This window comes from Lagopus muta, chromosome 1 (assembly GCF_023343835.1).
Source record: "Lagopus muta isolate bLagMut1 chromosome 1, bLagMut1 primary, whole genome shotgun sequence".
Taxonomy (NCBI): Eukaryota; Metazoa; Chordata; class Aves; order Galliformes; family Phasianidae; genus Lagopus; species Lagopus muta.
The window spans coordinates 64,594,534-64,617,638 of NC_064433.1; the positions used below are offsets into that span (position 1 = coordinate 64,594,534).

At 39.4% G+C, this 23,105-nt stretch overlaps 1 protein-coding gene across 3 annotated transcripts; it reads right to left on the reverse strand.

Annotated features, from left to right (window-relative positions):
- Positions 1 to 970: 970 nt before the first annotated feature.
- On the reverse strand, positions 971 to 22,870 carry RECQL (RecQ like helicase). 3 transcript variants are annotated; one of them, XM_048933377.1, is made up of 15 exons: positions 22,761 to 22,870; positions 19,452 to 19,524; positions 17,239 to 17,436; positions 15,033 to 15,212; positions 13,517 to 13,623; positions 12,356 to 12,554; positions 11,528 to 11,694; positions 10,919 to 11,000; positions 9,044 to 9,192; positions 8,841 to 8,958; positions 6,545 to 6,683; positions 6,072 to 6,163; positions 4,242 to 4,461; positions 3,456 to 3,585; positions 971 to 3,310 (listed from the first exon to the last, which is right to left on the reverse strand). In XM_048933377.1, the coding sequence occupies exons 2-15, from the start codon at positions 19,465 to 19,467 to the stop codon at positions 3,122 to 3,124; spliced, it is 1,986 nt and encodes a 661-aa protein (XP_048789334.1). In that variant the 5' UTR covers positions 19,468 to 19,524; positions 22,761 to 22,870; the 3' UTR covers positions 971 to 3,121. The 3 variants fall into 3 exon arrangements, with proteins under 3 accessions (XP_048789334.1, XP_048789333.1, XP_048789335.1); XM_048933376.1 differs by having other exon boundaries at positions 22,751 to 22,859; XM_048933378.1 differs by lacking the exons at positions 19,452 to 19,524; positions 22,761 to 22,870 and having other exon boundaries at positions 17,255 to 17,366.
- Positions 22,871 to 23,105: the final 235 nt, after the last annotated feature.

Sequence of the window (23,105 nt, forward strand, 5' to 3'; positions counted from 1 at the left end):
TCATTTGGTTCTAGGTTGAGTTCAGTCTCAAAGGAGTTGATGAAAGTAATATCCTGGTTATTGAGTTTATCCAGCAGCAATTTGTAATCCTGATACTAGCGAGTTGATGTATGAGGACTGCTGTCAAAGTAAAGCTTCCTGTTGGCCTACAATGTCAGAGACAGATATTGGTGGGATGGCAGTGAAAGTTGAACCTTCCCCCCAATATTCTGTTACATTTTGTTCCAGTGTGACAGATGGAAGCATCTGACACAGAAGTGCATGTGAAGCCAAGGTGTGTCACTGAATTCCACCACGTGGAAAAAAATGGTATCCACTGACATCTGTTGATGCTTGCTGAATGTTTACAGAGACCAAACAAGGCTGTGAGCATAGGGACATAGTGGGTGGTGCATTTCAGCAACGGCAACAGCGGGTCACAGGGGCTGGTGCAGTTTTCACAAGCATGGCATTCAGGTTCTGGTTCAGTGCTGGAGAAAAGGAATAGCTAATTGTGGGGACTGTGTTGGAAAAGTGTTTTGTAGCTGAGAATTTGCGCTATCAAACAGTGTTAGTGTGCTCTTTGTATCTATCGTGATTCTCTTTAAAATAAACACTAGGCATTACTTTTGGAGCACCCTACATTAGGTCAATGTACATTTATGTTCTAGTTTCTGAGAAGGGGGAAATCCAGAGCCCTTAATCAAGGAATGGACTAAACTTCACTTGAAAAAAGCTGAGTGCTAAGGTTTATAACCTGGTGGGGGCATAACATTTACTTATCTGCTCAGGTGCAGTCCACCAGGTGACTGAAAAACCCATTTTTAAGTAGGGGAGAAGAAAGGATAACCCAGGGAAATACCAACCTGTTAGCTTCACCTCTGTGCCAGGGAAGATCATGGAACAGATCCTCCTGGAAGCCATGCTAAGGCACATGGAGGAGATGGAGATTATATAGGATAATCAGCATGGCTTCACTAAGGGTAGGTCCTGCCTGAGCACCCTTATGGCTTTTTCTGGTGGCGTAACTGACTCAGTGGACAAGGAAAGAGCCAGTGGTGTCATCTGTCTGGACTGCAGTAAGGCCTTTGACAAGGTCCTCCAAAACATCCTTCTTTCCAACTTGGAAAGAATTTGACGGGTGAGGAACTGGTTCTGAGATTGTACCCAGAGAGTGGTGGTCAGTGGCTCAGTGTCCAGATGGAGCTGGATGATGAGTGGTGTCCTGCAGGGGTCTGTGCTGAGGCTGGTTCTTTTTAACATCTTCTCAGTGTCATCAGCAGGGGCATCAAGTGCATGCTCAGCAAGTTTGTAGATGACACCAAGCTGTGAGGTGCAGTTGACATGCCTGAGGGATGGGATGCCATTCTGAGAAACTCAAGCAGTGGGCCCAGGTGATCCTCATGAGGTTCAACAAATCCAATTACAAGCTGTTGCACCTGAGTTGTGGTAACCTCTGCCACCAGTACAGGCTGGGGGATGTGAGGATAGAGTGGAGGCTCTGGCAGATGCTGAGATGGGCATGAGCTAGCAATGTGCCCTCACAGCCCAGAAAGCCAGCTGTATCCTGGGCTGCATCATAAGAATCATGGCCAGCAGGGTGAGGGAAGTGATTCTGCCCCCCTGCATTGGTGAGACCTCAGCTGCAATATTGATTCTAGATGTGGAGTTCTCATTACAGAACATAAACCTGTAGGGGTTTGTCGAGGAAGGGGCCACAAAAACGATCCAAGGGATGGAATGCCTCCCCCATGAGGTCAGGCAGAAAGAGATGGGGCTATTCAGCCTGGGGAAGAGAAGGCTTAGGAGAGACTGATAGATACCGAAAGGCCTCTAAAGGGGGGTTATAAGAAAAAAAGGGACAGACTCTTTAGCAAGATCTGTTGGAACAGGACAAGGGGAAATGGTTTCAAACTAAAAGACAGGAGATTTAGATTAGATGAAAGGAAGAAGCTTTTTGGTGTTTTTTATTCTTCCCCCCCCACAGTAATGGTGGTGAAGGACTCAACAGGTTGTTCAGAGAGGTGGTGGATGTCCTTGCCCTGGAGACATTCAAGGTCAGGCTGGAACAGACTCTGAGCAACTTGATTGAGGTGGAGCTGTCTCTGTTCAGTGCAGGGGAGTTGAACTACTTTAAAAGGGTCCCTTCCAACTCAAACAATTCTGGATTCTATGATTCGACTTCTCAGTCATTATCTCTAAGCGAACATTCTAGTTTACATGCTTACTGAAGCTCTTAAAAACTTTGAAACAAAGCAGTAATCTTCCAATAAATACAGGGTGTAGTTCTTTAACAGTAGCTGCAGAACAGAGAGGATCAGTACAATCCTTTGTGATACGATAGCTGGAGTTCTGGGTTCATTTTTAGACTTCCTTGTTAAAGAAACTGATGCAATATACTGAGTCCAGCAAAATGCTTCTAAACTTTCTTGTGGCTTGAAGATAACTGGATTTGTTCCACATTAAGAAAAAGGCTGGATGGCATGGGAGTGTTGTCATCTTGTCTTTAACTGTCTCCTGGTAGAGCACAGTATGAGGTCCAGCTTGAGCACAGTAAGAGGTAGGACATGAGGCAAGAGACAAGTCACAATAGGAAATAAAAGCTCTAAGAAATTTCCGTTTTTGTTTTTTATTTGTCGTTGTTATGAGCTGGTAAAACACCACAACAAGTGCTGAGAAGGGTTGTGATATCTCTGTCCTGGGGGAGCAACGAAACTCAGTGAGATGTAGCCCAGAGCACGCTGTTCTTAGAGAACTGAATTTGAGCAGTGAAGTTGCGTTGGACAAGCTGAAGTCCCCTTCTAACATGTGTGATTCTGCAACATTTACTATAGTTGTTATTACCAGCTACATTTTCTGAAGAGTTAAGAAAGGCAACATGATCAATATTTATATATTATAGTTGTCACTGTATTGTAAGATACACACCTGTTATTTGATATCAAGCATTCTTCTCTTGACCAGAAGATCTTTGCTAGATTTGAGGATTTTAAAGATACTTGGTTCCCTTTTTCTAACTTAAATTATTTTTAAAAAAATCATATACAAAACTCGGTTACTAAAATACAAAGTGAGCTTACATGCTGGACTGTCCATGGAGAGGTAAACATCATAATGAGATCCTAAATGCAGTCTGTGTTACTCAGTCAAGTTCTACAGGTTGGTCAGCTCCCCCTGCTTGAAGCTTAGGCTTCTTTGCTTTTAAGTTAGTTCCACAGTTATGCCGCTTACGTTCTTGTGACTTCTTCACCGCTGAATCTTGGGTAGTCTTTGGAACAGTCTGAGCATTTTCACTGCTTCCTTCTGAATTTGAAGACTCGGATGGTTTGTTCTGTAAGTCATAAACAATTCTGTTAAAATTCTAAGTTTTCTTCTTTTCTAGTGTTCTCATGCAAAAGAGATGACAGCTATCTTAAATAAATTGAACAGATGCCAACCTCTTAAAATAAGCTCTATGTAAATACAGATATAAATACCCGGTAAACGCTTTTCTTGCTGGCTGTCCCTTGTATTGTGATGATGTGTGCCTCATTTTTCAACAGACTTGCTTTTGGTCCTATCTTCAGGTAGGATATTGTAGCAAATGCCGTGAAGCTGAAGTCTTCCCTGAGTAAATTAAAATGGTTTCATTTGAGAAGGTTGGAGACAAAGTCAGTGTGCAGGGGAAAAACAGGACACATACAGTAATTGTTCTGATTGATGTTCGAGGTGGCAGCAACTTGATTCTGCTTCACTTAGCCAAGTAGATAGTCACTGCATCTGGTCAGTAGTTAACACAGTTTAGTTTGCGGACTTTTATACATATACAAACACCCCCCCCAACATAGAGCCATGTTAGAAAAGGAGCACTTTTTCACTATGCTTTCTTAAAATTTGAGTGCCGCTTCCCACATTAATCAGCCTGTCCTATCTTACATTCTATGTGGTAACCCAACTTACTTTGCTTATCCATGGCATATAAATAAGACTCACTATAAATAGCAGACTTCTCCAACACAAAGCTTCCTGCAGATCTAAAGGTTCCACTTACAGAACTGCAGAAGCCCCCAGATTTTTTTAAAATTGAGAGAGTGTTTCAAATGTTCCTACAACTTGTTTTAACTTACTCAAATAGAAACATGGTAATCCCCTGTTTGTTTGCTAAATACATTAAATGATTCTGAAGGAGATGACAGAACATCCATTAATATTATATGGAAGCAACATGACCATAATTAAAAATGGCTATGAATTGTAAGAGAAGAAAGTAATAATCTTCCTACCTCAGATACTGCTGCAGCAGTAAATGGGCAATAATTCTCTCCAGTTCTTCTCGAGGGAGCTTTGGTGGAGTTACTTCAGCCACCCTGAGTTTTGATAAACCTTTTCCAGACCAAGCATCAATTAACTTCAGTGGAGTGAGCTTCTCACTCATGTTTTCTGCTTGCTCAAGTATCTTGATTAGATCCCTGCAGTATTCTGTGATATCCTTTTGCTCAAGTGCTACAAAAAAATCAATAGTATTTAAAATGCAAATCATTTATAGTTAGTTTCCGTATGCAAAGTAGGTGCATATATAAGTACTTCTGTATGAAAAGATAAATCTACAAATACATGTATCTATGTGCCATATAATGCCAATGCTTTCAGTGCTTTGTTTTGTTTTTTGAACTGTAACTTAAACTGATCTGTAACTTCTCCTCTGTCCATGTGGGACTTTTTCTACTCACACTTACATTTCTAGTTCATTATAAAAACTCTGATCCTGCAAATATTTTTAGGTGTTTGTATTACAAACCACATAAATTATTTCAAAGCCTTATTTACAAGGCATAATATTTGTACAGTAGCTATTACATTGTTCTGCAACTGGATTCCTTTTCCTTACCTATAACATTTATTATAGAAAGATTAGAGAGCAAAGAGGAACTGAGGAACATGCTCAAGGCATGTTTCTTTTCTCAAGGCACTTACAAAATAAGAGATAAAAATATATTTAATTGTACAAATCAGCTTCATCATGTAAAATTTTTCAAGTACTCATCACTACATTATGCAATGCTTCACAACAGATAGAAGACAATGAGTTGGTATTTTCCACGTTTTATACAAATTATCTAGCATTCAAAAAATGTTAAGGTGTTTTTGTGTGTCTCAGAGATCCCCAAGACTAATTATTTCTCAACATTCTTCTGAAAGATTTCTCAGCTTTATAGGGCATTTCCTATCTCTAAGATATGGATTCCACTTTGTAAGCATGACAAAAAATACTCTGTAATTTTCAGAGACTCGCAGCTTTCTGGATGGGCACAAAAAGTGACAGTTAAAACAGCAACAATTACCACAACAGTGTATTTTAAGCTAGCTACCCAACAGTGCTTAGGATGCTTGCTGGCAAAGTAATAAAAGAAATTAAGTACCAGAACTGCATTCTACTGAAGACATCCTCTTTTACCACACTGCAGGACTTGTTTCAGCTCCTCTACCAACCTCCCTGCACGTCTGGCCCATATGGTCCCACTTATAAACCCAACTTCCCTCCAAAGGAAAAGCATACTCCAAACCAACACTGTGCTATTATGGCTGACATCCAGGATTTTGCTACATTAGTGTGCTCAGCTGTCACATGCACAGTGCTGATACAGGCAGGACTCATGAGCACGCAGTACTGAAATCCCTAGAGATTTTACCAGACAAGTTGTAAAAGCACAAACTGTGCCTTCTCAGAGCCAAAGTGTGAACAGGTTGATGGGGAAGGAGCAGGACAATTCCTGGAAATGCAGCTTTTGCACCCCTAAGAAAACCCTTAAACAAAACAGGACCCAAACCGATCTCCCCTAAGTCTCATATTCACTTCTGGAAGCAGATGAACTGCTAAGCCTGAAAGATATCTCAGGCAAAAAGCTGTACAAAGATGTATCCTGCTAAATATTCCATAATTGGCAACAAAAAGTCAATGAAAACTGATCTCCATAACAGAAGTTGCAACTGGGTAACAGGCAATACATCAAGCATACTTTACAGAAGTTGCTCACAGTCACTCTAAACTAGATTATTTTTAAGCCAACCTTTTCCATGTGCTCTGTCTTTATTTGTAAAAACAAATTACTTACAGTTTTCTCTACAGCAGTTATCACACATTCTGTTGCAACTTGCAGACTCCCATACTTCATCAAAATGACGGGCTATGAGCACCCGGCGGCACCTGAAAGAACAGAAGAGCAAAGAAGGGCTATAGAATACAAATTTATATGCAAGCATTACAAATCATGGAAGTAGTGAAAAGAAATTATCCTGGTAAGCTTTTATCTCTAAGCAAGCATAAAGAAGTGTCTCAGGAAAATCAAAAGATAAATACCACAACACGGTATTCTCTGTCAGTTACGCTAAGAGAAGTAATTAGCTTTCACTAATATAAAAACTAGTCTGTAAACAGCATGGTTAAGGCAGGAGAATAAGTATGATTTGCAATTCCAATAGAATGAAATAAATCTTTTAATATAAGCTAATTCTTAGACTGAGCCCAAGAAAGGCTGCTCTGAATGCCATTTAAAAACAAAGCGATCAAGCAACTGAAGTAACTCACTTGCTCGTATTCTGGCAGTAAGACACCATATCATACAGCTTCTCTTGCCCCACATTTTCCATCACTACCATTGAGCTGATTCTGAATATATCTCCAAAACCATAATACAAGATGCAGTCAGCTTTTTGGTCATCCCTACCTGCAATACAGTAAGACAAACAAAAGATGTAGACTTTAAGCACAGTCCGGTACAAATTCTAATCACATTTTCTTTGGCTTCTGTAGCCTCACATAGAGTACACCACTGTAACAGACTACTAAGTGTAACATCAGCCAATAGAACACAACGTGATACAGACTAGAAACAAAATAGATGTAGAACAGTCTTTTACAGCTACACAAGCAAACTGAAAAGTCTGTGGAAGGAAGGTTCTGAGTCTTGAACTACTAAAAATAACACTGATGTGATACAGAAATTGAATGCAATCACCATTTTCTCACCTTACATCTCTTGGAAAATCCTATCCAAATATATTCTGAAGCCTAATTCATACTCTATTAAAAGATACTGTGACCTTCAAATACCTTATTAGGTATTCATAATGAATTGAGAATTACGATTAAACAAAATATTCCATTTAAAACCAACTGTGACTTCTACAGCTGAACTCAGATAATCTTTCTGTTGGCCACTCCTCCTGATGATGCGATGGGTACTCTCCTACTGTTTGCAAGATCCAAAGAGCAGAAAGGGTCTAAAGAGCCTATGCTTGATAAGAGTTTAACATAAAAAAAAGAGAGGAACTACTTCACTTGGGCAGCCAACTGGGAGGAGAAAGGAAAGTTTCATAAACTAAGTGATATGTTGAGGCAAATGAGTAGCAGTACTTAAAGAATCCCCCTCAGAAAAATCCCATTTAAATTAAGTAATGGAAAACATATAAAAGCCTACTGTAATCACCCTGAGCTGATAAAGACTGTGAAACAACTACTTAGCACCTGTAAGACCCCTGACTTTACAATATTTATAATTCACGTTAACTCCTGCACTATCTAGAATGAAACAGGTTCTAGTGTAAGCAGAGGTCATCATTTAGCGTGATATGGAAAGACAGCCATCAGAAAGAACTGATCAGAGTTCTGTACAATCTTCCTACTCTGAACTGGGACTCTACAGATGGGTAATATGAAGACCTGAAAATTCTAATAATGGAAAATGAATTATTCAAGTAAAAATATGACATGGTATTCAAGGCTACTGAGAAAATTATTTTGATTTTAGACTATCAGAGATTTCTGAAAATAAAAACATCCTTTTATTTAAATAGAAGTATTTTTTAGTACAATTAAATATTCTCAAGTCATTATAGCATTTATGTGAAGTATAAACTCATGGAGTGAAGCAGCTGACAGATGCATATGTACTTAATTGAGTTTGAAATTTGAATCCAGAGAAAAACATTTCACTTTTGCTACATGGACAGTAACAGTGTATGAAGAAAAGTCCCAGAAGATATTTCTCCATAATGACTCCACAAACAAGTATGAACACATAGCTTAATACTGTTTGGCTGATTCATGCAAACAGCTTTGCTCCACTAATAGCCAGGTTTAACTAGCTTTAGTTCAGCACAGTAAGTACAGAAGCAGAACAACAAGAACAAACTCCCGCAACTTTGACGGCTCTTATCTTTTAGGCCAGCATGTTCTACCATGGAGAGAGTTAAAATCTCAACCAACTGCCCTTTTGGGCCCTTAGAAAAAAATAAAAGCTTTCCTCCACATACACTGAAATCTGTTTTTGAAAAAAGAACATAAAGCTAATAACTAAACAGGAAACAAACAAACCAAAAAGCATTTTTTTAAAGCTCTTCCAGCTATTTAATCCTGCTGTACAATTTAGTGATTAATCCTTAAAATTCATTGCCCCAGGCCCCCTGTTCCACTTTTATTTCTGTGGCCAGCAAAATTCAGACAGAGATCACACATCATCTAGAGATTCTGAGCAGATTACACATCCTAGTTGCTGTGCTAAGGAAAAAAAAAAACTGCTGTGACAAGTCTGATCAATGTCATTTTGCTCTGGTAGGCCACAGATGCCAGAAAAATCAAGTAACTCAACAAAAATCTGCCTGAAGGGCTGGACACTCAGCTATTTTTGCTACTCTGCAGTACAGAGGTTTGACATCCAAGAATGTAGTTTGTATCTGCTTTACAACATCTTTATGAAGGGCAGAGTGGTGGAATACTTTGGAATTAAAATCAAAGACAAAATACTGCATGTAGGTCTGAAATGAAAGCATAATTTTATTAGCCAAACAGATGTTAATGGATGCTTTGCTGTTTCCTACAATACCTGCACGTCCGCTCTCTTGGTAGTAATTCTCCATTGACTTGCTCATTGAATGATGAATTACAAACCTCACATCAGGTTTATCAATTCCCATGCCGAAAGCAACAGTTGCCACTACAACCTGAAATAAGGTTAAGAAACCATCAAGGTACCAAGTTACAATTTGTTTTAATGAGACAGAAATCTGTGAGAAATATCTGTTTAACCTGAATTTGATTTGCTGCCCATCCTTTATGAACTTTGGTCTTATATTTAGCATCCATGTTTGCATGGTAAGTTCCTGCCTTTATTCCTAGTTTCTGCAAACTGATGGTAACTTGTTCAGAGTCCTTCTGAGAAAAACAGTAAACAATTCCTGCATAAAAGAAAAAGATGCCTTATTATAATGCCATAAAAAACAAACACACCCTACGATCCCCAATGCTTAAGAAGAAAGAAATTGTGAAAGTTTTATTCATTTACAAATAACTAGTCAGTAAATAGTCTTTGTACCTATTCAGTATGCAGAATTGGTAGCCACAAGAGGAATTTAAATAATCAATCTGAAAAAGACAGAATAGGTCAAAAGCAACACAGAAGCTCTCCTATCAAGCTTCTTAAATTTAGGAAAAAAAATTGGCTTACCTACCTTTTGGGGGCTTTTTCCTACCGTACAGGAAAACAGTTCAACTTACAGCTTTAGCTTGTAGGTTAAAGAGAAAAAATGGATTCCAATCTGCATAATCGTGGCAGCGATTATGATCAAGGAAGACAATGCTTTTTAGTCCTCATGTGAAGTAGTCCTTTACTAAAGGGACCCATTAAGTCTCCTACGGCATCTGACATCTCATCTGAGATTTCAGATAAATCAACTTCTTGTCAATTCGGACTAAACCTAAGATGACACACTAAGTCATGCTGTTTTTCATCTTCTTAGTACAGTTCTGTATACAGAGAGCTGCCCTGTATACACAGGTGCAAAGTTATACATCAAGGACAAGCAAAGACTGCTGCTCCAGAAAACTGGGATCTGTTGCTCTTGTAAATATATTACTTTTGATGTGCTATATATCTATATATGTAGGGTGCTCCAAAAGTAATTTCTCCTACTTATTACCATGGAAACTACAACAGATACAAAGAGCACAATAACACTATTTGATAGGTTGAATTCTCCAATACAAAACACTATTTTTCAAAGTAGTCCTCACCATTAGCTGTGCATTTTCTCCAGTGTTGAACAAGAACCAGATGGCGCACTCATAAAAATGAGCACGGTCATTCAGAACATGGTTTGTTCATGCCACTGTCACCACTGCTGAAACACACCATCTCCACTGTGCTCACACCCATTCTTTGGTCTCAATAAATGTTCAGCAAGCATTGATGAATGTCAACAGGTGCCATTTTTTTTCCACATGGAAGAATTCAGTGTCACACCTCTGCTTTATACACACTTCCAAGTCAGACACCATTCTATCAGACTGCCCCTCTGCTGCCATCTGCTTTAGGGCAACAAAATGTGACAAGATATTGGTGGGAAAGTTCAACTTCAGCTGCCATACCAATGCCTCAGATGTCATGGGCCAACATAATAGAATAGGAGGCATTACTTTTGGAGCAGCCTTCATAATGTACTGAATGCACAAAGTCCAGCTTTTACAGTTTTGCCTTCATCACAACAAGTGCATTTCCCCATTCATCCATCCATTCTGGGCACTGGGTAATACATGAATCTTATGATCAAACACAAAAAAGAATTGTTAAATTGTTACTAAGTGTATTAACACAAAATACATGGGAAATATATGAATTCAAAGCATAAATTCAAACCTCTTTTCTGACTTGTTTTTACAGTCTTAAAAATTATTATTATTCTTACCTGCGTAAGCACTGTTCTACATACATCAACACTGTATCTTCTGAAGTATTAAAACAGACATTAATTGTAAGAAAAATAAAACAGTACTGAATGGAATGAGTGATTATTCAAGGTACAGATCTTACTAAATTTGGAATTTCTCTGTAAGTTTAAGGATCACTCGAAACAATTCATGTAATGCTAAATGCTATTTATAATAGTACGGTTTTATATCGTTTACCTGAGAGCCCTTTGTATCTTCCATTAATGATCTTAACAATGTCCTCAATGAAATCTTCATTATTTGAAGGTTTATGCCGAACCTCAAAAACATAATACACACATGCCAGAGAGGTTGGCAAGCAAGCTGTTAAAACAATGCTTTTATCCTACTTCTCCAAGCACTGTAAATACAACTGTTCTGTCATTTAACCAAAACGGCTACACTCTCATTACTAAGAGTCAGATTACATCTGAAAAGCTCACAGGATGAAAAGGAAAACTAAGATGCCATGAAGAACAGTAAGTCACTGTCATACAGTGCAGTACAACACACTAATTCATGCCTTTTGTAATGATAGGACGTTTCCCAACAGATTGCAGCAGCCTGAAACTGCTCATCTACCCCTCCCCTGTATATGGTCCTATATGGTAAGCCTTGCTCAGAAAGATCAGGGCAGCCCACATTCCTATGCAAATGACAGCAGATCCAGATAAAGACATTAAAGAGCACTGCCACTCAGTTGCAGGCTAGATATGAATAATACACGTAACTGGCAATCTATCCCGAAATTCATCAGCTGTAAGTTACAGAAGATAATATGGCTGTGATGCACTTAAGCAGACATACCTCATAGTAAAGATTAGGCCGGTTGAAAGACGCAGTAAAGGTAATGCATTTCCAAATGTGTAAAATATTCTGAGCATCCTTTAAAACATGATTTGTAGCAGTTGCAGTTAATCCAATCAAGGGAGCAAGGGGAAACTGTCTTTTCAAGATACCAAGGGATTTGTAGTCTGAGCAAGAATAAAAAAAAGAATATTAAAATATTATTACACTGCATTAAACAACATACAGATTACTTTGCAGGTATTTTTAAAACCTGTTGGTTGGGTTTTGTTTTGTTTTTGTAAACACAGCTTTGCTAATAAACAAGAAATGTGGAATTTGGATAAACAGAACAGAGTATACTAAGGAAAGATTCAAACTTCTTTATGAGCAATTAAAATGTATTTTATCAATTCCAAAGGCATTATCATCACCTAACTATCTTAACAGAACACGAGACTTTGCATCCCAGAATGAGATCCTTTACCTCATCTAGAGTGCTAAAGACTGGTCTACAAAATTGCACATTTTTCCTGTAGCAGAAGACTAGAGATGACTGCATGGGCTTTATTAAAGATGATATCCAAAAACAGTTTCAATAGCAGTCTTTTCAGAATACTAACACCAAAAAGGACATTGAAATAGCCCCAGCTTGAATGAATCTAGCTACTGGACAAGGATAGAGTCGCTTATGAACAGAAGTTCTTGAGCTAACACACATTCCTGTTATACCTAACTATGGAATTATTTACTTAACATATGAAGAAAGCACTTAACTTTATTTCAGGCCTAACTTACTATTTATTGATGCCTGAACAACCCCGCAAATTGGATTTCTAAGGAGCATACCTGGTCTGAAGTCATGGCCCCACTGACTGCAACAGTGGACCTCATCTACAGCAATGCGAGCAAGACATCCTGCTTGATAAGCTTTCTCTAGCTTTGACATGAACATTTTGCTCTTTGCAATCTTCTCTGGGGTCACATAAAGGAGCTTCAGTTGTGAATTTCTGTCTAGCATCTGCGTATGAACCCACTTCACATGTTCCTGTTCAAAACAAAAGGAGAAATCAGGCGTGGGGAAACTAGGACAACACACTGAAGTTGTTTATTGCTGGGATTCTTAAGAGGTTATTGACAATTTGCATAAGGTAAACAACAGAGAGATAAACCGTTACACAGTATTTACCACTAGTGCAAGTCTTGCAAAAGACCACTATATATATAAAACACTAATTTTAATACTTGGAAAATCTTTCACATAAGTCTGAAAAACAAAACTATTCAATTTTTGTTTTTGCTTCAGCATCTGTTGTCAGTATTTTCCCATTAAACTATAATGTATCAAGCAAGCCTGTGATACTACAAGGATAAAATAATTATTTATATGCAACAAGGACTCCCAGCTGTAACCTGTATTACTGCATTTTCAATATGCTCCACCTGAAAGCTGGCTGCAAGTCTGGCAAGTAGCATCAGGCCACTAAGCCATCAAATTCATTGTCATGTGCAATTTAATGACCATGGCCTCCTGGTAGTCAGGAAAAAAAAAAAATCACTGCAAAAAGTAATTGACTAATAACACACTGGGAAATAAAATACTTCTTGCCCTTGGTATTAAACATTTACCATCCCAAGGGAAGACAAAATGCTGCATGTAAAAGCCTGCACTGCTCAAGAAGTCACTGGCAGACAAAATCACCTCCTCCAATCTTCTTTCATGTCTAGAAATGCAGTAGAGACAGAAAATAAACACCAGCCAAAGGTCTGCACATCCTTTAAATAACCCCACATAATCTACCTATTCCATGAAAGCTGTTGGTCTCAATTGTGCCCTTGTTATTAAAACAAGAATGCTATAAATTCATTCATGTTACCCATACCACAGCACACAGCTAACAAGATTCTGCTGATAGCACTGGCTGCTAAAACTGTGCCATTCAGTGTTCATAAATAACCAACAGAGGAAAGATGCGAGCTTGGGCATAAAATCTTAACAGATGAACATACCTTACTGCTTGAAGCATTTAATAAAGTTGCAGAAATGCCAAGCTGTTCCAAAACCATGAGCTGATCTTCCATAAGTGATATCAAAGGACATATCACAAGTGTAAAACCTGTAATAATAAATTATCTGTGACATCTGAACCATTAAGTTTGCATGCTGTCACTTCTAACACTTTTTTTTTTTAAATAATGCATCAATCCTGTCCTGTTAGAACTGCCTAACAGGAGCTTAAACTTTACATAGCTAGTAGCTGATTCCTCTCCTAGATAGCTGATAAGTGCATGGTCACACATGTCAGGGACATTTGATCAACTGACTATAACATGCACCTTCTCTTAAAATCTAGAACTAAGATGCAAAAAGCAGAGTATAAGGACTAACATACAAAACAAAGCAAGTTAAATTCACAGCTGTGTCATGAGGTGACGTGTAATTAAGCAATGCTAGATAGTGATAGGCTTGATCTTTGTAAATAAAGAAACTTCCACGCAGTCAGAAGGGTTATTTTTTCCAAAAGAAGTTTAAAAACTACAGCTGGATACTTGTTTTTTGTTGTTTTTTTTGTTTGTTTTATATATGCACAAAGCCTCTCTCAAATAATCTGGAGCTAAAATACAGAAAAATAACAGTTACTGATATTTGAATGATTTATAATCACAGAATCACAGAATTGTAGGGGTTGGAAGGGACCTCCAGAGATCATCGAGTCCAACCCCCCTGCCAAAGCAGGTTCCCTACAGCAGGTCGCACAGGTAGGCATCCAGGCAGGTCTTGAACATCTCCAGAGAAGGAGACTCCACCACCTCCCTGGGCAGCCTGTTCCAGTGCTCCGTCACCTCACTGTAAAGAAGTTCTTGCGCATGTTTGTGCGGAACTTCCTATGCTGCAGTTTCCAGCCGTTTCCCCTTGTCCTGTCTCCACTCACCACTGAAGTAATGATAATACAAAGTAATCTGTATATTAAATTAAAAGCTTAAGAAAAAAATATAGTGACAAACATTAAAAAACTTCTTCCAGTGTTTAAAAATATGAAGTAATGACAGGAACATATGCAAATGATTTGACTCACATCTAAAAGGCTCATCTATTTTAAGGCTGCTCCTTTAAAAAAAAAAAAAAAAAAAAAAAAAAGAAAAAAGAGCAACGCAAATATTTCCAGTAAATCTCTCTTATCTTTGCTCTTTTTTCTCTTGCTTAATGTCAGGTATCAGGGCAGGTTCAGGTTGGATGTTAAGAGAAAATTTCTTCTCAGAAAGAGTGGTGATGCATTGGCACAGGCTGCACAAGAAGGTGGAGTCACCATCCCTGGAAGTGTTCAAGAGCCGTGTTGACGCGGCACTGAGGGATGTGGTCAGTGGGTTGGTGGGGATGGGCTGATGACTGGATGATCTTTGCAGTCTTTTCCAACATTCATGATTCTATGATCAGACACCAATGCAACACGCATTCTCCAAAGAACTTCGTAAGGGGGAAGCTAAATTCAGTTGTTTATACATGGCCCCTCCTCCTCATACGTACCATCAGAACAGACAGCAGGCAACTGATAACAGAGGCTCTTCCCGCCACCTGTAGGCATGACAAGAAATATATCCTTTCCTGCCATTGTAGCATTTACTGTTTCAAGTTGCAAGGATCTAAACTTCTGGAGTTTAAACTTGTTTTGCAGTGCGGTTTTTATCTTCTCATACCATGGAAAATCTGTAAAGGACAAAAAATGCATTTTTATCCATTGTCCTAAAATACAAGGGTAACTTACATATACAGTAACTAGAGTAGAAAGTGACACACCTTTTGATGCAAGAGTTTTCAAAGACTCAATAAGGGTACAAAAACCAAGTCTGTATAAACTAATTTCTAGTTGGTGTACCTTTGAAAACCCTATGTAAATGCAAACTGATCCACCTCCAGACTAAGGGCTTTCATTTACATATTAATACTAAAAACTCATGAACAGATGAAGCACTTTAAAATGCTAGTGATTAAGTCAATTGGTTACTACAAAATTAAAGGGAAACAAGAAGCCCATCCTGAAAATAAACAAAAGCAGACATGGAGTCCTACAATAGCCTTACTACATGGTTGCCCAAATGCCTCCTTCATACAAATGCAGTCATTGCAAGTAAGATAATAAAGGTAGGTTTATCATTTGTTCCATATATTCCAGAGATAATAAGCTCTGGGACTTGAGGTAGCATTGCTTCCTTAATTTACAGAGATCACAGCCAAGTCCCAGGGCTCTATGAGAAAAAGGAAAGCCTCCCGTTGATTTCAATAGGCTCTATACTGAGAACAAATTCTGCTATACAGTACATACAAACACAGCACTTGATTGAAAAAAACGTTAAGTTTTAAAGCACAGGAGAAAAGACCCCCAAAATATATCATTTTGTTCAATAGCACTGATCTGAAATTACACAGTATCAGTATTAAAAGTTAAAGAGGAGGAAAATGATAGAGAAAAGATTTAATTGAATTTGCTAGTCATAACACGGTCTAAACCAACCAGCCATCCAGATCTTCAATTCATGTTCACTTGAAAAACAGCACTTCCAAAAGAACAGCAGCCCTCACACCACCATGGGACATTTGTAACTTGAACTAAGTCTACAGTACTAACATTTTCTACAATATATATATTTCTAAGTCAGCATCTATCAAATTTGCATCATTAGGCAAGATAGTGGGGGTATAAAACCAACACTAAAACCACTGGTGTCCTACCCATTCAAGCAAAAAGAAACAGAGACAGTAAGAAGCAACTTTAAGAATGCAAGATTGTTACCAATAAAACCTGAAAACATCCAGAGTAATTATTTCCTGTTTATTTTTTATCAAAAAACAAGCACTGCAATGTATCCAGGTTTACTCTTGGATTATTATTGCAAATACAATTAAGCTGTGACTTTGCATCAAGGAAAGAATAAGAGTAGTTGCTGTGGTTTAACCCAACAGACAGCTCAGCACCACACAGTTGCTCACTCACTTCCTTATTGCAGTAGGATGGGGGAGAGGATTGGGGAAAAAAAGCAAAGTAGAACTTGTGGGTTGAGATAAAAACTATTTACTAAGAAGAAAAGCAACAGAAAAGGAGAATTATAATAGAAATGATAACAATGTAATACATATTTACAAAACAAGTGATTTACAAAACAATTGCTCGCCATCTGCCAACAGCTGTGCAGCCAGCCCCTGAACAGCAGCATCCCTCACCCCAGCCAACTCCCCTCAGTTTCATAATTTCCTCACATGATGTCATGTGGTATGAAATATCCCTTTGGTCCCCTCCCCACTTCTTGTGCAGCTTCAGCCCTCTTTCCTAGCAGGACAATATAAGAAATTGAAACTCTCTTGGCTGTTTATAGCACTGTTCAGCAACAACTAAACACTGGTGAGTTATCAATATTGTTTTTCTTTCGAAGACAAACCATGGCATCCTACCAGACAGGGAAAAAAAAACCAAACAAACAACAAAACAACTCTGCCCCAGCTGAAACCAGGACAATAGTTATTAAAGGCCATTCTTCTACACTAGAACTCAGCCTAGAAGAACTCAGATTAGTGTTAAATGCCCAGTAAAGTAAGCACAAGATTATCCTGTGTAAGATGGTAGGCCACCCAGCCGAACAAAATAGAATGGAACAGTATCACTATCCAAACAGAGCTCTGTACAACACATTGTACCCCTACTAAATTAAATGGTTTCTATGTTAGAATATTTGCAAACCTGTTTTGTTCCACGCCTCAACTGAGGTTTCGGTCTCTTTACTTCCCCCTGCTGCTGACTCTCCCGAGGACTGTTTTATCAGCTTTTTCAACGTCATCTTCTTTTGAATGAGTTCTTGCTGTTTATCCAGCAGCTCCTGAATCTGCATCTCCACTGCCTGCAGCTCATTTTCAATGGAAAGCAATTCATCCTCTAGCACTGATGACAAAAACAAGGCAGAGGCAAAAATATTAATACGAATAACGTATTTCACATGTTGATTGAGAACAATCAAAATTAAACACAAACCAAGAGCATCTAGAGAAAAAGACAGCACGCTAAACCCACTGGTAAGATTACAACATCTTAATTTTTGTATGTACCATGTAAAAATTTTTCACAATGCTTAATGAGGTATTTCATATACTAGCAGGCTGTATGAAAGCACTTATGTACTCTACATTGTCACCTCTGATACAGTGTATGAGATATGCAACACTTGCACTGGCTACACTGATTAATAGAGAAAAAGTACATCACAATCTTATGTTTCAGAAGTGGATTTTCTCTAGAGAAGTACTTGCCATCATTTTCTTTTCTGCAGATACAGGTTGGGAAATGAAAATTGCATCTGCCTGATAATGAAGCTGAAAGAGTTACAATGAACACAGAAGTACTCCAGCTAGTTTCAGTGTGAGCTCAGTGTTAAAACATTTTTAGTAGACTGCATTTACACATAAGAATCAACTTTAACCTCACAAAGCAAAAGTCTTCTGAAGATGGAAATAGAGACATTAGCAGGAATGTTTCATGCTATGTTTTATGCACTCACATCTTATCTTTTGTGCAGATCCAGAGCATTTGCTAAATGTCAAGGTTTGAACATGGAGGACAAAAGCTTTCTGTGAACACAAGCCATTCTTCAAATCTGAAAGAGCTGAAGCAAACAATCCCCAAATGCCTGACTCAGATAAGCGAAACTTCGGCAGGAATTTGTCTATACATCCTTATGTGCCTCTATGTGAATTACAGCTTGTATTATTAGGAATGGTGCAGCGAGCAGGACTAGGGAAGTAATCCTGCCCCTGTGCTTGGCACTGGTGAGGCCACACTTTCAGTACTGTATTCAGTTTGTGCACCTCAGTACAGAAAGGACATTGAGGTGCTGGAGCAGGTTCAAAGAAGGGCAACAAGGCTTGTGAAGGGGCAGCTGAACAAACTGGGGTCATTTAGTCTGAGGAAAAGGAGGCTGAGGGGAGACTTGCTGCTCTCTTCCAATATCAGCAAGAGCAGGGTTAGTCTCTTCTCACTGGTGACAGGACGAGGGGAAATGGCCTCAAGTTGTGCCAGGGTAAGTTTAGGTTGGATATCAGGAAAAACTTCTTTACAGAAAGGGTTGTGAAGGTCGTGTTGGAACAGGCTCCCCAGGGAGGTGGTTGAATCAGCACCCATGGATGTGTTTACAAACAGTTTGGATGTGGTGCTCAGGTACGTGATTTAGCAGAAGGCTGTTAGAGTTAGGGTAGTATGGGTAAGTTGTGGTTGGACTCGATGATTTTCAAGGTCTTTTCCAGCCTGAGCAATTATATGATTCTATGGGCTGTGCTCTAGAACTCAACCCCATAAAACGAAAAAGTAATAACACAGTATGTCAATCATGTACCATCATTTTCAAGCCAGGCTAAAAAAGCATAAAAAATATTTTTTCTTTTTCCTCCAAAATACTAGGCTTGGTCCAAACATAGCAGATATGATGAATTGCTTACAGGAAAAAAAATGTTTCACATGCAAAAAGCTTTACAAATGGCACAAAATCAGGATATTTGTCTTTCAAAAAGTCCACTGTTACTCAGCAGGAAGGAGCTGAAAGTGTTTTATAATACAAAGCTTATTTTCAATACACTTAAAGCTAAGTACTTCCCTTGGAAAATCAACTTCAATTTTAGTTTTTATTCCAAGAAACAAAAACATTATGCAGTTTAAAAACAAGAAACCAACAAAAAACACAAACATGGCAGGGTGGTTGGACCAGATCATCTTGAAAGGTCCCTTCCCAAACTATTCTATTACTCTATGAAGACATCTTTCTCTTCGAATCTGAAGTATAACAACATAGATCTAATACTCTTTTCTGCATACGTCAAATTCCTATAAATAACAATCAATAAATCAGGTGATCATGTTTGTTAACCAAAAGACAGCAAAATGAACACAAAGTGCTAATTTTGGATTACCTTCCACAGCTGTCATCTCTAGAGAATACAGAGGGCTATCCTCAGGAGAATTTACTTAACCAAGTAACTGTCACTAAGAATAAAACAAAGAAGAACAGTTTCATTAGTAATCCTTCTAAAGTTAGAGCATAGTTACTGCAAGCAATTTGTCAATATATGAGGTGCTAATAGAACAGGTTAAGCACTGGTACATTTGACCCAACCATAATAAATAAACTAAACTATACGACAACACACTTTTTCCCCTGCTGCTAAAGGTGCAGGGGACTTCACACAGATGTGAAGTTATAAACAGCTCTTAAGGTTACACAGAGCCTTAAGCTATAAAGATCCTCCAAATGGAATTGAGAGACTTTTGACCAAGACTAAAATTTTATGGAAGTCTTCCTCATCCCTTTAACAGATGCATGGTGTAATTTAGACAGGTCATTCACCCACATTAGAACTACCTTTTTTCAGTTCTGTTTGAAGACTACTTTACATAAAAATCAGAACAAATTACAATGCATCCATTAAAAAAATACCCACAATAACACTTAGAGGATCTTCCAGGAGAAAGTAGAAAGACAGTTTGGTTCAGAGGAGAGTGATTAGGTCATAAATGAGACAAACTTAGAAACCTAATTGCTGGCTTAACATTTGAATGACACCCTTTGTTGTAGTATATACTAGCAATATAAATCTTAAGAAGCTTAATATTCTCTAAACCTCGGGTAATTCTCAACGATTTATTGTATATATGCAGAAGTCAAATCTGAGGGAAGGTGTAACAGAATTCAGAAGATCTTCACTAAAGCTAATCCTAAAGCAAGAGATATTTTACTCAGTTCCTACAAATAGGACAGAAATGTATTTAAAAAAATATGCAAATAAAGGACTGAATTTGTCAGATGATGTTGTATTTTAGAAGTTGAAGGCCCACACTTCACAGAGAAGCTGACAGTACTCAGCAGCGTGTCCACATCTCCTACAAAATCCAAGTCATACAGTCCTCTCTCCATCACCTGCCACTTGTACAAAAGTATTTGGAAATGTTAGCTTCTTCCAAGCACGGGGCAAGTAGGGACATGCAGAAAATAAGTAGCTATGGAACTGACACCCTGTAAATGTAATATACTTCTATTCTCCAAAAATAAATGCAATCATCACAAACAACACTATGCTGATAGCTCATTAAGCATAAGACATCTTCTTATCAAAAGAGTGGGAAGTGAATGAAAGTGACCGAGGAAAGTAACCCCTTGTGCTGCTAAAGCTTTACAAGTCTTTAGTTCAGCTCCTACCTCTAAAAGAAGCATTCAGTATACCTTATAATTGATTCTGTACCAACGCTGCCAGCAAAGAACCCATTTGACTCTCAAATATGCAGCTCTTAAGACAATGAATAAAGACAAACTCATATCACACAAGCCATAAGCAAACAAAACACAAGTGGAAGCATTCTACCCTGTAGGCAGTTGTACCCTACTGTAAAAACAGAAAAATTACTACAATCATCCCATTATACCCTTACTTAAACAGCCCTCTGGAATGGAGAAAGGCTGCTAAGCCATGCCCAAGGCATGTTAGTGATATGTGTCACTTGTGGCCCTGAAGATTTAAATCAGTGTCCCATCACTGGCAATTTTCCTACCCCACCTTCTATACAGCCTCAAATAAAAGCCCCTCAGTCCAACTCTAAGAGAGCAATGCTAATAAGATGCTATCAAGGAAAGCATCCCTACAGTTACCCTGGGCTGCATCAAGAGGGGTGGCCAGCAGAGCAAGGGAAGGGATTGTTTGAACACTGGGCTGTGCATGGAACAGGGATGTAGTAGAGCTCCTGTTGGGAATGGCACTGTGCATGAGACGGGGCTGTGCATGGATTGAGGCTCTACATGAGCACTACAAAGCTGAGGGATGAGCATGGGATTGTGCATGACTTTATGGTATGGGTAGTAATGGAAATGGAGATGGGTTGTGTTGGAGCTAGAGATGGAAACAAGAACAGGACAGAGCTCCAATGTTCCCACCCACACATCCACCAAGGTCAAGGATGGTGCCAAAGCTGCAGCCCCCAAAACCTGCTGTGCTCCACAATGGGGCTCTGTCTCTTCTCCCCTTTCTTTTGCCACCTTTGTACCCACAAAACCAATGATAAGAATCAAACAAATACATGCATGTATTTTCTCATGCATGCACATATAAGTACCCAGAAGAGCTCTGTAAAGGGATCTCCTTATCTTGCCCCATAGAAATAGCAGATCTGCTCTAAAAGATAATAATGTATTATAATATAATACTATTATTAATAATATTATTATTAACTATAACAAAAAAGGATGGGAAGAAAACTGTTTCTCAATCAGCTTGCAGCTGCTGTGAATGCAGGGCTCAGGTACAGCAGTGGCGTTTCTGGTGTGCCCTGGTCCAGTTTCTTGTTAGAGGGGAAAAGAATAAACCATGTCTTTCAGAACTCATTCATCTCCCCCCACAACTCTTCTTTAAATAAAAAAATAAATTTAATTCACACCTGGTATATGCAATCACTGACAGAAATAGTGCAAGTCTGTGTTTGAGCATTGGATCCACCACATTGGATCAGTTGTGTTTGAGTCAATGAACCCTATTGGTCCCTTACAACTCAGATATACTAAGATTCTATGACTGTTCTCCTGTACTCTGCCCTCACGAGGCCCCTATGGAGTACTGCATCGAGGCTCAGAGCCCCCAGCACAGGAAAGACACAGAGCTGTTGGAACAGATCCGGAGGAGGCCATGAAGATGACCAGAGGGTTGGAGCACCTCTCCTATGAAGAAAAGCTGAGGGAGCTGGGCTTGTTCAGCCTGGAGAAAAGAAGGCTGTGAGGTGACTTCATTGCAGCCTTTCAGTACCTAAAGGGAGCCTACAAACAGGAGAGGAATCAACTCTTTGAAAGGGTAGATAACCGCAGGACAAGGGGAAATAGCTTTAAGTTGAAGGAGGGAAGATTTAGAATGGGCATCAGGAGGAAATTTTTTACTATGAGAATGGTGAGGTACTGGAACAGGCTGCCCAAAGTGGATACCCCATCCCTAGAGATGTTCAAGGCCAGTCTGGATGGGGCCCTGTGCAGCCTGAGCTGGTAGGCAGCAGCCCTATCCGTGACGGGGGTTAGAACTTCCAGCCCAAGGCACTCTGTGGTTGCAAATACGAAGGGAATAAAACCCACAATAACACCCTTCCTTAGAGACAGCTCCCTCACTCAGCAATAAAACCCCAACACGTACGCCCATAACATCTCATTGTGAGAAAAATAAGTAAATAAGCAGAAAAATACCTGAACTCACAGGGAAAAGCGTGCACCACCTGCGGGCAGAGCATTCCGCAGACACGCGGGCAGCGCCCACCTCAGCGTAGCGAGTCCCGCAGCTCCCGAGGCCCGTGACGGAACCGCAGCGACCACGCGTGCAACCTCTGGCCGCGCCTCGCTACGCCCGCTCCCACGCGGCCACAGGCACCCCACGGCTGCCGCGCCCTCCCACCTGCCGGCCGGCTCCCAAGTTCCACCCCTCCCCTGCGTCCCCTACTTCCGCTGCCGGCTCCCCTCAGCCAATCACCTACAGCGAGACGAGCGCGAGTATCACCACGCGCTGCCCTCTCCCCCAATCCACGCCGACGTTACGAGCCTCCCG

Bases quoted from the DNA above. Each gene is read 5' to 3' on its own strand.
- RECQL (XM_048933377.1), bottom strand. The intron at 11,001-11,527 runs GTATGTCTGCTT...TATGTTTTTGAG, and splicing joins GGCCTAATCTTTACTATGAG to GTTCGGCATAAACCTTCAAA. The intron at 8,959-9,043 runs GTTAAACAGATA...ACCTTATTTCAG, and splicing joins GGGCAGCAAATCAAATTCAG to GTTGTAGTGGCAACTGTTGC.